At 42.9% G+C, this 13,399-nt stretch overlaps 1 protein-coding gene across 2 annotated transcripts in view; it reads right to left on the bottom strand.

The window, feature by feature from the left end:
* Window positions 1-976: 976 nt before the first annotated feature.
* Window positions 977-13,399, bottom strand: part of klf8 (Kruppel-like factor 8) — a 43,370-nt gene continuing 30,947 nt past the window's right edge. For both annotated transcript variants that reach the window (XM_042092311.1, XM_042092312.1), the window contains exons 4-6: window positions 9,063-9,174; window positions 6,911-7,053; window positions 977-4,388 (exon numbers count right to left, since the gene is read on the bottom strand). In XM_042092311.1, the coding sequence (XP_041948245.1) occupies window positions 4,207-4,388; window positions 6,911-7,053; window positions 9,063-9,174 (437 nt within the window). In that variant the 3' untranslated portion in view covers window positions 977-4,206. The remainder of the gene's footprint in view (window positions 4,389-6,910; window positions 7,054-9,062; window positions 9,175-13,399) is intronic.

Here is a 13,399-nt window from a genome sequence, read left to right as displayed (position 1 = left end):
TATTACTACACAGACTAGAACATTGGGTTGGATTTAAAGGCATAGTTATCAATTGGCTCAAATCCTACCCCTCAACAATGGAGCTTCTTTGTTGCAGTTGACTAGTGTACCTCTATCAACGTCCTTGATCTGTGGTGTTCCCCAGGGGTCAATCTTGGGGCCACAATTATTCAGCCGTTATACAGTTTGTTCCCACTTGGACAAAACACATTGGATTTCCTGTCATAGCTATTCTGATGACATTCATTACTTTCATTACTTTTCATTACTTTTCGCCTGATGACTATGGTCCCCTTGAATCTCTTTGTTGATGTATTGATCAAATGTACACCTGGATGTCAATTTTCTGCAGTTGATCAAGGAAAGATCTGAAGCAATTATATTTGGTAAAAAAGGATTTAGGATTGCCACTCTTCTTGACAAAAAAGGGCTTAATCTAAAGGATACTTAATTGACAGTGATGTAAATTTCAACAACCATAGGAAAACAATATGTCTATGTCTTATGTCAAAACATGATTTAGAGAAACTCAGTCAGCAGGGTTGATGCAATGGGCTTTTCAAATACCTCCCTAAAAATACCATCAAATAGCTTAAGGCGATACAAATGGCTTCTTATGAAAACGAAAAGAACCGACCACATTATTCAAATTTCTCCAACTTGCCATCGATATCTGACTGTTTCCCTTCTTCATACAAGTAAACACTTGGGGGTAATGTAGTGGTAATGAAAAACAACAATAAACAGTCTCTGACCTCATCATTTTTGGAGGGGTCCAAACGCAAATGCAAACTGAAACCAAACCAAAAGTAATATGTCTAGGCCAATTATTTACCCACATTATAACTGATTTAAGAGGTTAGGTCAGAAAAGAGGCATTTTTTTCTGTTAGACCTACTGATTTGAATGAAATATATATATATATATATATTATTAGATTTTAGGTACAACACACACATAGGATTCAACACAGAGGTGCACCAAAAACATTTTATTCTATAAAAGAAGTGGATAATCACAACTGTACAGGGGAAACTGACTTTTAACACCATTTCTCACAGTATCAAAAAGTGCGCGTTTTCCTCACTGATCTTTACACATTTGTTCTGTACAAATACAAAAGAATGAACATTAATTACTTGTATTATTATAACGATAACTGCATTGCACTGTATAATATAGTACTGGCCCATAAGTTACTGCATTCAATATAAAATACCTATGATTTCTGATTTACCTTTATTAAAGAAGATTTGATTTGTGATAGGAAGCACACTCACACACCTGCACACACTCACGCACTGGCGCACACACACACACAAACACACACACACACACCACAACCGCACACAATGTGTGCACACAAGCGTACACACAGACCAAAAAAAATATAATAGTAATCATGCACACAAACACCACACACACATACACACACACACACACACACACAGATACACACACACGTTTTAAACCAATTAATTCTAAGATCCGTACATTATGCAAATGTATTGTTTTTAAGTGGTCAGTCTCAGCTCAGAAAAGAAACCTGGTGGTGATTAGATATTACTTTACTGTGTTTATCCTTTGGGGAGTAAGGGTCCCGCTCTCAGGGTGAAACATGACAGTTTGCCACGCTCACAGCACCTTTGCCCACATTTGACTTCACTTCTCTATTGTGGGAAAGCAACAGGAGTTGAGGAGAATAGAAATTATGAGGGAAAAAGGCAACACATGCTCCACAGATGTTTTTGCTGTGTTGACAAGACTATCACACCCAAGCCTTCACTCAACAGAGTTCATGGGGTGCTGTAGGCCTAGGGGCAACACCTGGTGGGAGCGCCATCCCTCACTGACCACAGCTCTACTGCACGTTTGGACATTTGTTTCGGGATAACCAGTGCTTTGCAGGCCACGTCTGCACGGGAACCATCCCACTAGCATGCTGACCAACATCACAACCAAAACAAAAAGGCTACTCTCCATGCAATACAAAAGAACACCACAAGTGGGGATGGTCTGAGAACCAGAATAATATAACAATAACTCAGAAAAAATAATGATTTTGTTTTTGTTTGTAAAGGACATGTTTCATAGAACCAATAGAGCAAAACAAACAAACAAACAAACGAGTATTTCACATTGTCTAGTCAGTGTTAAAAATAGAAATCCACCCGTTACATTTATTCTGAACTTCTGATTATATACAGTATGTACATATTTTATTTTTCATTAATCATTGTCTGTAGGTCTATGAAGTTTACAAAAGAAAGAATTGCAATCAAATGCATATAACTCTTCTACAAAGATGTGCTTAGTAACATTTTAATAGTTGAATCGGAGGATGATAGAAAAATCTGAAGATTGCATTGCTTTCTTGACCAAAAAGACCATGCCACCACCACTGACGTTAGGCATGCGCTCAAATTACAAAGGCTGGACTTGGGGAGAAAACATTGTTTCTTTCCATAAAGCATTTTATTATGAGAGGCTTGCAGCTCTCCAACTCATTCCCACCTCTCACTAGCACTTGAATTGAGGACGATGGCTATGCCAGCTAGCTTGAACAAAAGGGCCACAGACGCCCTCAGATAGGTTTTTTTTTTTCTCACAGCGGGTGGCTAAGACACACACGTGTGCGCTGAGTGAACCCCGACACAATAAATGCTTGATACAGTGTCCAGAGCACATGTGTTTGTGTTGTTGATTTTTTTGCATAATCAAGTGAACCCAGGGATGGGGCTGAAACATGAGCGTTTAAGACATGAAAAGTGTTGGACGAGGTGCAAATGCGAGAGGTGGGGGGTTGGGGGCATTCAGGGCGCCTTCGCTCTCCCTGGAGTCTTCCAGAACCCTGAAAACCAGACGCACAAATCAGATCTGCGCTTTTTTTTTTTAAACTTCATTTAAGGCTCTGACGGGCGAGAAGTCACAACATGTGCCATTAACACACACTTCACTTAAAATCTCTGATTATGTCTTCTTTACAAGAAACACACACACACACACACACACACACGCACGCACACAATGACTGGCATGCCTTCATATTCACGGCATCCAGAAACGCAATCCACAAATTCACAGAACAAAAGAGCGGTAATAAACAAAATTGACATTCGTTAAAGAATGCATTTGTTATTCATGGCCAATTTTGGCAAGAAGAAATTTTCAAAGGCTTTTTTTTTTTCTCATAAAAGAACAACACAAATACTGTTACTGAATTAGTTAAAATATTGCAGAGGATAAATAATTCTGATTGATACAACAATGGGAAATAGGAAAAATTCACAGTCTTAAGAGTATCTGCCTTGCCCTCTCCTGATTTTTTGTTTTGTTTTTTAAGGGATGGGGATAGGTGGTTAGATAAGACTACATAAAACACGTTCTCCCCTCTGAAATTTGTTCTGAGGAGGTTGGTAACAAAAAGGGCTTGAAGCATCTTCCACTGTCTTTAAATTATATTTCTCTCTGAAATGTTAAACTGCTAGGCACACACACACACACACACACACACACACACACACACACACACACGCACCACAGAGAGAGGCTTGCCATGCACATAATGCAAGACAAGCACACGTTTCCGAAAGGAGAAAAACAATCTAAATGGGAACGTCAACGGGAACAAGACAGCTGAGGACATGCCTCCACACCTTCACACTGACGCTACGTAACACAACCCTCTGAGCTGAAAGGTAGAAACCATCACATATCTCATCCTCTTCCAATACAATGTTGCTCTTGTCTTGTTCTTTTTTTGCGGTTTACTAAAGATGATTCCCTGTTTCAGCGGTTGTTGTTTCTTTTCTTCTCCTCCACTTCAGACTGAGGAGTGAGCCAGGTCCTCTGGTTTCTGCTCGTCAGTAACTGTCCTGACCTGGGCTGGCGGTGGACAGAGGTGGCCGGTTTAGGGTGGGAGAGGAGGGTACTGACAGGCAGAGGGTTATGCTGAGAATGGGCTGCCACCCCACATGCACAACACTCTATACCTCAACCTTGGGGAAGGCTGCTGGAAATGGTTCATCCCACTTCTGCCACAAATGAGCATCACCGCAGCGTAGACCAGGCGGAGAGAGGAGCTTAGCAAAGTCCCAGAGGGGATGTCACAGTTTTTTTTGCCACAGATGAGAGGCAATGGGGGTGGGGGGTGGGGGTGATCGTTTATCAAGGGGTGTGGGGTGTGTGGCGTGGGCAACGGCAGTTTCACATCATGACGTGGCGCCTCCGGTGCAGAGCCAGGTGGTCCGAGCGAGAGAAGGAGCGGTCGCAGTCGGTGCAGCGGAAGGGCTTGATGCCGGTGTGCTTGCGGAAGTGCCGCGTGAGCTCATCCGAGCGAGCGAACCTCCAGGTGCAGCCCTCCCAGGTGCACTGATAGGGTTTCTCTCCTGGGGGAAACAGAAGGGGAAACACCACATCCTCAGTACAGTCAGCATTTTCTTACTCAGCTTTTTATAGCACACTTTACCCCAGAATCCGAATTACCTTTATTGGCCAGGTTTGTGTAAACAAACAAGGAATTTGACTTCGGTTAACCTTTGCTCTTAAAGTACAACACTTACTTAACATATAAGAATAAAAAAGAAAAAACAATAAACGAAAAAAGAAAAAAGAATAAAAACAGAACAGTAAAAATAGAATGAAGAGCAAAGGCTTTAAACAAAGGCTTGCAGCTCTGTGGGTTATCGTACCTCCTGTAGTTATCAAGGAACATGAGGCAAACACCACAGGCCTAACACGTGATGTATATCAGCAGTGATATATTTATTATCTGCCCTCACTGACCACAGCTCCACTGCACGTTTGGACGGTGTTTTTTGGGGGATAACCAGTGCTTTGCAGGTCACGTCTACACGGGAACCATCCCATTGGCATCACAACCGAAACAGGCTACTCTCCATGCAATACAAAAGAACACCACAATTGGGGATATTTCTCTGTAATGGTTGCATAACACAGCTTCAACCAAGACTGGGAGCCTATTCAACACAGTCTGTTTGTTCTGACAGTCTATCAGCACATGGCACCACACGTCCAAGTCAACTTTGTCTTTGTACCTCCACCAAGCCTCAAAACCAATCTGTCATATCCATCACTGATAACAACATGCAAATCTCCTTTCCAGTAAATTGCCAAGAGGACTGTACAAGATGCCGCCTGTTCCACAGCGCTAAAGCCTGGAGGTGTTTGTCTGGAATTCTGGAGCAGGTGCTGTTCTCCGGTCGTGAGCTGCATGGCTTCCTGAAGAGCCACCTGACTGCTGGGGCTTCCCAACAATCTGATTAGACCCCTGGTTAAGGCCATGGAGATCTTATCTAGACCCGGTTAAGGCCATGGAGATCTTATGTAGACCTGGTTAAGTCCATGGCTCTATGACAATTTCTTCAGAGGTGACTTTCTCTAGAAGTCATTTTACATCCCATAAATTATATGCTTTAATCTCTGTTTCCGTGGCAGTAATTATCATCAGAGCCACTCCTAACCACAAACCACTTGTCATACCTGTTAATAATAACAGTATGCAAATCTGTTTTCCAAAACAAAGCAAATGGCCTCAGGCATCACAAATGTTGCCATTTGATCCTCAGTGCAGAGAGGTGTGTTTTGTCTCCATTTGTAAAACTTTTCTCTCGCTGTCAGACACTGTGTCAAACTTCTGCCTGAACCACTGCAGCTCTTTGCGACCTTGCAACCCTATCATAACTCCCATGATGCACTGTGTTCAAAACTTTTCAAAATGATGCTTCGCTTCCATTCTCTCCCTGGCAGAACCCCCATACCTCTCTTCTCCAGCATGCCCACTGCATCTCCATCTTCCCCTGCTGCCACTCTGAGTGCTCCCACAAATGACTTGATGTGCTTAACTGTGGGGGTCTAGTTTTAGCTCTAGGTGGGGTGAGATAGGGGGGCAATAATGTCTAGATTTTTATGATTTTATGTATCTGTATTGTATACTGTAAATACTTTGTCTGTATTATATTGCGCCATCTACCTGTCCAGGCGGAAACTAGCAATTTGCTACAACCTGGCACATACAGTACATCTATTAAGGTTTTTTTTGTGTGCACTGTCCCTGTTCAAATAAATAAATGACAATTACAATTACAGTCGCACAGAATTCCGTTTCACTTATCTAGTCCAATTCCTTTATAACATTGCCTACAGCATGGTTATTGGCTCTACTAGCCTGGATGAACCCAGACAAAACTGTTATCAAATTTGAATTTGCTCTGCAGATTGGTCTGGAAAAGGAGCAAATCGATCGTCCGTTTCTGAATCATCAAAAACTTAGGAATGTGTATTGTCTTTGTGGAATTGAGTAAACAACTGCAGTTAAAACCTTAATTTACAAGAGAGATGTATTTGCTGCACTTTGAAAAAGATTTGTTAAGAGTTTAATGCACCAATTTAAGTGAAATTTCACTGCTGGTTACACTCTAGACGTTTTAAAGCGGGCAGTTCTACGGGTGTCCAGACGGACATGCAGAGCAAATTCAAATACAGAACAGTGTTTCCCATACATTGACTTATTGGTGGCAGCCTTTATATAGGATGAAATCCTTTCATTTCATCTCTCTCGCTCTCTCTCTCTAATCAAGTTATGTGCAAGCATATACGAAGCAGTATCCTTACGCTAACGTTAGAATATTGTTGGGTTGTTGAGGTTAGCACACTGTAATGTTTCAGCTACTTGTCAATATCGACTTCTCGTGCAAGGCAAGTATAACTATAGGCTATTCATTTTATTGACTCCAACACAGAATGTTTGCTCAACACTCCCCCCTCCTTCACCTACCACCACAAATACAATAAAAATAATAATAATAAATATGTGGGAAACACTGCAGAATGTGCAAATTCAAATTTGCTCTGGCGCGTACCCATAGGTGGGGGAGGAGGTGAGGTGTACCTGTGTGTATCCGCCGGTGGGCTTTGAGGTGGGAGCTCTTGGTGTAGACTTTGTTGCAGCCATCATAGTCACACATGTGCACTCGCCTCCTCTTCATATCAGGGGAGTCGGGATCTACAGGCAGGTCTATGTCCACGCCAGAACTGTGAGAGAGAGAGAGAGAGAGAGAGAGAGAGAATGGGAGCGAGGGAGGGATATAGAGAGAGAGGGAGGGAGGGATATAGAGAGAGGGGGAGGAAGAAAAAGTCAGGGAGGAAAAAAAAAAAGAAAAGACAGTTAGAGAGAATGACAGTAGGGAAATGTATGTGGGTGAAGTTACTGCACCGGTTTGCAGAGTGATGGCTTATGAGGCTGGTGTCATTTAGGGTGTTGGTGGGTGTAAAAGGTCACGCTCGTGTTGGAGCTTGGAGCTCCACATTCAGTTCTTTGTAGTTAGGCACTGCTTTTAACACTTCAATTCATCTGATAATTACAGAACGTGCCCTGAGTCCTATATGCATTTAGTTTAAATGTCCGAACAACCTCCCAAATGTAAAGGTTAAATCACTTACATGATTACTTTCATGACTGACAATTCTGCCTCACATGCAGAAAATATACAGTAATTTCCTGCGCGTTAGCCGCATTGTGTAAGCCGCCGAACAGTGTTTTATGCAAGTTAAAAAAACAAAACCATATTAATACCATATTAACTGCCCCGGTGTATTAACCTCATAGCTGAAGAAGTTTTGCAAAGTCAATGTATAAGCCGCGACTAATATTTGAGTAATTACAGTAGGCTTCACTGTAACCTGATCCTGTTGAGATGGTTAACATTAGTGTATGTGTCTGTTTGTTTCTACTCATCCGTTGTTCTTCCCAAACCTGAGCTGAATGTGACATGAAACAGAGCCATCCTCTAGAGATGGCAAACTCCTGTTTTAATACAATAGGACTGAAAAGGCAGCTTTCATTCTAAATGAGAGGTAGATTGACCTACGGTGGTCTGCGTTAGCCTAAAGTTGTCAGGAGAGGGAGCCACACAATAAAAAATTCCAAAAAGCCAGACCCCCTCCACCCACTATCCTTCTTGTGAGCTCGCTCTCTCTGTCTCTCTCTCTATATCTCTCTCTCTCTCTCTATTTCTTTCTCCCTCTCTCTCTCTCTCTCTCTCTCCGTCTCTCTGTCTTTCGGTCTCTCCTCCTTTCCTTTTTTTTCTTCCCTTCTTTCTCTATCTCTCTCTCACCCACCCTGTCTTTCTCCCTCCACACCCAGTCTGCCAACTGGTTCACTCCCTTTCCTCCCATGCACATAGCCCAGGCTATTTAGTCACACACACACACACACACACACACACACACACACACACACACACACACACACACACACACAATGCCTGACACAAAATGCAATTTCACTCTTCCATCCTGTGCTGCCATCCTCTCCCTCTCTTTTTCCATCCTTCTCTCTATCCCTCCTTTCAAACCGTTTATGAGGAGGTGTGACGGCAGCCCTGTTACGTAAGCTTGTTTACACCCAGTCCTAGGAGAACCCTGCCCAGCAACACACACACACACACACACACACACACACACACACACACACACACACACACACACACACACACACACAGACACAGACACACACACTGAACTCAAAGTGCAGGCACCCAGATTTTTTAGCCCCATGTAGAGCAGCGATGCCCTAGTTCCTTGGAACATTAAAAGGTTATGCAAGAGTCAGAGTGCGGTAATGCCATTAGCCACACACGCACACACACACAGCCAGACACACACCCTCTACTCTGAGCTATAGAGCTACCACACCCTATCCTATACCCACACCCAAAGATATGCACACCCTTTAGAGAGATACAAAACATTCAGAGGCAAGATAGTCTATGTAGCTACCAGCTGATGAGAAGCATGTAAACACTTATGGCCACTTAAAACAAATCCTGCACCCCATCCTATCCTATACAGCACACACACACACACACACACACATAGATGTTGGACAATAAGAAACAGAGAGACCCTTTCCTTTCATCTAGTTGATGTCATGGCAAAGACTTCTGCCACATTCAAGATCATTATGTTGGAGGAAACTGTCATTATGTTGGAGGAAACGGTCGTTATGTTGGAGCAAACTGTCACACTTAAGTCACACACACCTCGTGTCCAGTCCCGGTGTGCTGAAGGACGCCGATCCAGACTCTGTCCCACTCTCAGCATCGCTATCACTCTGGAATTCCACCGGGGATGTTGAGCCGGGCTTGATGCGAACTACAAGGGGACAGAGGAAGGATTTAGCCTTTAATTCCATCAGCAGCCTTTTCATATTCAAACAACACTTCTGCAATTCACACTCTCAACTCAAAGGGTGTTGAAGGACGTGGGGGTGATGCCATAGGAGTGGCTCCGAGAGTGAGCCCATTTAAAACAGGGTGTGGTTGGTAACAACTCAATGCATGAAGCCATCTCATTAAAAGCCCACACCCCCACACACACACCACTTATAGGTTACGTGAGAGAGTGACTCAAGTGATGGGCCATCCTAATCAACCCTGAGAATTGGAGGGGGCAGGGATGCTTCTTTTGTTTGTGTTGATGCCTCCCCCCAACACACACACACACACACACACACACACACACACACACACACACACACACTACTCTCCTCCCCCCACCACACTAAAAAAGAAAACACACTATCTCCTGGGTATTTCAGAGCACATCCTTTCCTCACCAGTGTGTGTGTGTGTGTGTGTGTGTGTGTTCAGTTCAACTCCTTTTTAATTGAGCTGTGACCCTGGCCAACCTACTTTCATGTTACCATCCTTTGACCAGAGGACCTCCTTCTGTTCATACAAACATATTTCAAAACACTATGCAGCACAAACTTAAAACTATGTATTCTGGGTAATTCTGGTGTGACTCTTTGCATTGATGAGACATTTGAATGTTTTTTTTCTTTTATGCCACATTAACATGTCACTTTAGTGAGCTGTGACATGTATTTGCACCACAAAGAATGAACTCTATGCTTTTGCACTACTAATACTCTATGCTTTTACACTGCTAATACTCTTCAGAATACCTCTAAAAAGAAACTTACGCTTACAACATACTTAAGGTTGGTTGTTTTAAGTACAAGCCTGGGGTGTAGGTGGATATTCCTGTGCAAGACCAATATCTTTAGAAACTTTAGAAAAAACGTGTTTGACTTTGACCAGGTTTTCAGTATCTCCTGATTTAAGGACAGCTGAACCAACACACTGGTGTATTGATCCTGTGTGATCTGTAAAGTTTGAACAGTAGCAGAAGTTTTTGTTCTTAAACCCAAACATGTTGTTTGATGAAAGAAGGTCAGTTTGCTCTTATGAAACCTCAACTGAGAGAGACCACATGCTTGTATGCATGTCTGTGTGTGTCCATGTTTGCGGGAAAGGGACCAAGCATGAGTGTGTGTACTGTGTGTTTGTTATTGGGTATGTGTGTGTATATTTGGGTGTATGTATTTCTCTGAATATGTATTTGTGTGAGTGTGTGTGTGTGTGTGTGTGTGTGTGTGTGTGTGTGTGTGTGTGTCTGTGTGTGTAAGCGCTGATAAGAGAGGAGTGATAAAATGACAGGGTGTGTCTGAGAGAAGAGAGGGTGACAGATAGAGGCAGAGTGAGAGACAGACAGGGACACGCCAACAGAGACAGACTGAGGGGCAGCCAGAGTGCAGAGTGGTCAGACCGACGGCATGGACAGAAGTCAGGGAGGAGAAACAGAGGGAGGAATAGAGATAGAGAAAGACTGGAAGAGAAAACAGTGACGGGGGGCCTGATCCAGGAACAGTATCTATGTATCTATAACCTCTCCCTTGTTCACCTGCTGCTAACTGGTGTTTGTCTTAGCCTGTCTGTCTGCCAGCAGTAGTGGAATGTAACAAAGTACAAATACTTCATTACCGTACTTAAGTACATTTTCCACGTATCGGTACTTTACTTAAGTAGAATCAATAGTGCATACTTTTGACAATAGTGCATACTTTCCACCCAACTACATTTCAACAATACGTTCTGTTGCATTTTATGATCAGTTTTTTCTTTCTGCCAAAATGGCAACCTGACCGGCACATGTTTATCTTACCAGTGAAGTCGGGTTCTAGATCTTTGCAACAATCAAGCAGGCCCCGAGTGGCTAATCAGGAGGAGCTTGGGAGAATTCCCGATGGGACGTTAACATTTTGGGCCAGTCTGAATATCGTGAGCTTAAATATATTGTTTCTGAAGTGCATGTGTTGCGCCCTCGTGACACTTCAGCAGCCTTGGCTGTGCGGTCGCAGCCCCTTACTCACAGTTTCCCAAATATTAACAAAGTAGCACTCACAAAAACTGTTCTGAAGTCGCAACCAAGTCTATATTTGCAATAATTAAGGGAAGTATGAGCGGCCCCTCCTCCTCCCTGACAAACTCGCATGTGTGCAGGGGAGACATGTAGCAGGCTAATAATAATTAATTTTACTGTTAGGAAATAACCTCAGATCTCAAAAGCCCTTTAAATGGAGGGCCCTCCTCACATGGAAGATTTAATGTTCAGTTTCAGTGAGCAAGTAACCCTGTTGAGAGAAACTAGAGGAGCATTCAAATTCGGCAGAGACACAGAAGAGAAAGTGTGCATTTAAAGGGCATGTTATGTGGTAGCCTAGAAGCTATTTTGCCTAGAAGGCTATATAACATGGCCTGGAATTCGTGTGCATTCAAGTCACATTCTTTTCTCCTGAAGTTTATGAATCAAATCACCTGTATTTCCTGATTCCACTCTGATGCATACGTAGCTACCAGTCTGCCAAAGTTCTTGTGCAAGAACATTAAAAAATGTCTAACTAACAACTGCTAATTACATGATTCCATTGCCAGCAACAGGGTGATTATTAATATAGGCTTACCATTGTTTTTATTAGCTCAGGGGAGGCTGTTCCTATATTAACTCCTATTCTGTAAAGACGCATCCATCACCCCCTTACCTGTCTCTCTTACAGACAGTGTAGTTGTAGGCATGTGATTTACCTTAAGTGTCCCACTCTGACCCTGCAATCAGTTGTGATCCTTCCAACTGCAGCATAGGGCGCCTTTACTTTGAGCACCAGCACCCGCACTTATAACCTGTATAACATTTATAATCTTCTTTGTTGGTTTTGCTTAATGATATTTAACTCTGCAGATCACCGTGGTAGATGGTAAGCACGATTACATGAGCCTAAAACAAACTAGTACATTAGCCTAAAACTAACTTAATTAAAATGCCGCAGCCCATACTGTTTTTTCTTTTCATTAGAATATAGACCTTAAAAGAATAAATTGTTATGAAAGTACTTTTACTTAAAGGATAATTCCGGTGTGATTTTGACCTAAAGTGTGTTGAAACATGATACCGAGTGTGAATGTATGTCTCATAGCTCACCTCGGCTTGTCCCCTGCACTCAAAAATCTGGCGCTAGTTAGCCAATGCTACCAACACAGTGTTTCGTTGTGGTGCCTTGGGCATCGGCCTAGCCATGCAAATAAATCACTGTTTTACACCATTTACGAGGCTCAAAGTAGCTCCATACTTCATTGGTAGACTTCCGAGGGCCTTGACATTTAAAACGAGACATAGTTGCTGAAGTGCACGCTCATCTGATTCTGTAGACAATTTGTTGTGTGTTCCGTTTAATGGGCTAAAAAGACAGGCTATCCACAAACGTGAACGTTTAATCACTAGCATGGGAATAACTGAGGCATCATCTGCGTCGGGCTCGGGTCGGGTTCGGACATAAAAATGAAAATGCCTGTCGGGTTCGGGTCGGGTTCGGACGCAACTCTGTCGGACGCGGGCCGGGTTCGGACAGAAATTTGCGGCCCGATCCGCACTCTAGTGTGTGTGTGTGTGTGTGTGTGTGTGTGTGTGTGTGTGTGTCTGTGTGTCTGTGTGTCTGTGTGTCTGTGTGTGTGTGTGTGTGTGTGTGTGTGTGTGTGACTTAACCTCTCCACTACTAGCACAGGAACTGACTTCAGGCTTTAACTGAGGGTGGGGTGCCTCCAAGGCCACTTCCTCACTCGCCCCTAACCAAAACAGACCTCCTATTGGCTAAAACCCATCACATGATGCTGGTATCCACCCCAGACAAAACACCCGCTGGTGAACTGGTGAACAAGTTCACCAAATGACTTCATCCTGAAACTGGTCTACCACACACCCATGTTACTAATCTGACTTACTAAAAAAGAGTAGTTGAGATAAAAAGCTGTTTTACTTTTATAAGAACACTGGCTGCACTGTGCTGGTGAAATCGAAACAGGTTCATCCTGATTACATAATATTTCCATTTAGTATCATATAGGAATTATATAAGGCATATAAGTCAAATCGATCCATTTCAGGAGCTCGAAAAATAGTAAAGTAGCTCCAAAGTAGTGTAGATGACAGGCGCAAGCGTTACAATAGTGTTTTGGACTGGTGTAGACATAGCCTAAGTATA

This window comes from Alosa sapidissima, chromosome 5 (assembly GCF_018492685.1).
Source record: "Alosa sapidissima isolate fAloSap1 chromosome 5, fAloSap1.pri, whole genome shotgun sequence".
NCBI lineage: Eukaryota > Metazoa > Chordata > Actinopteri > Clupeiformes > Clupeidae > Alosa > Alosa sapidissima.
Note: the sequence above shows the minus strand (reverse complement) of the source record. Positions and strands in the feature narration are given on the sequence as shown.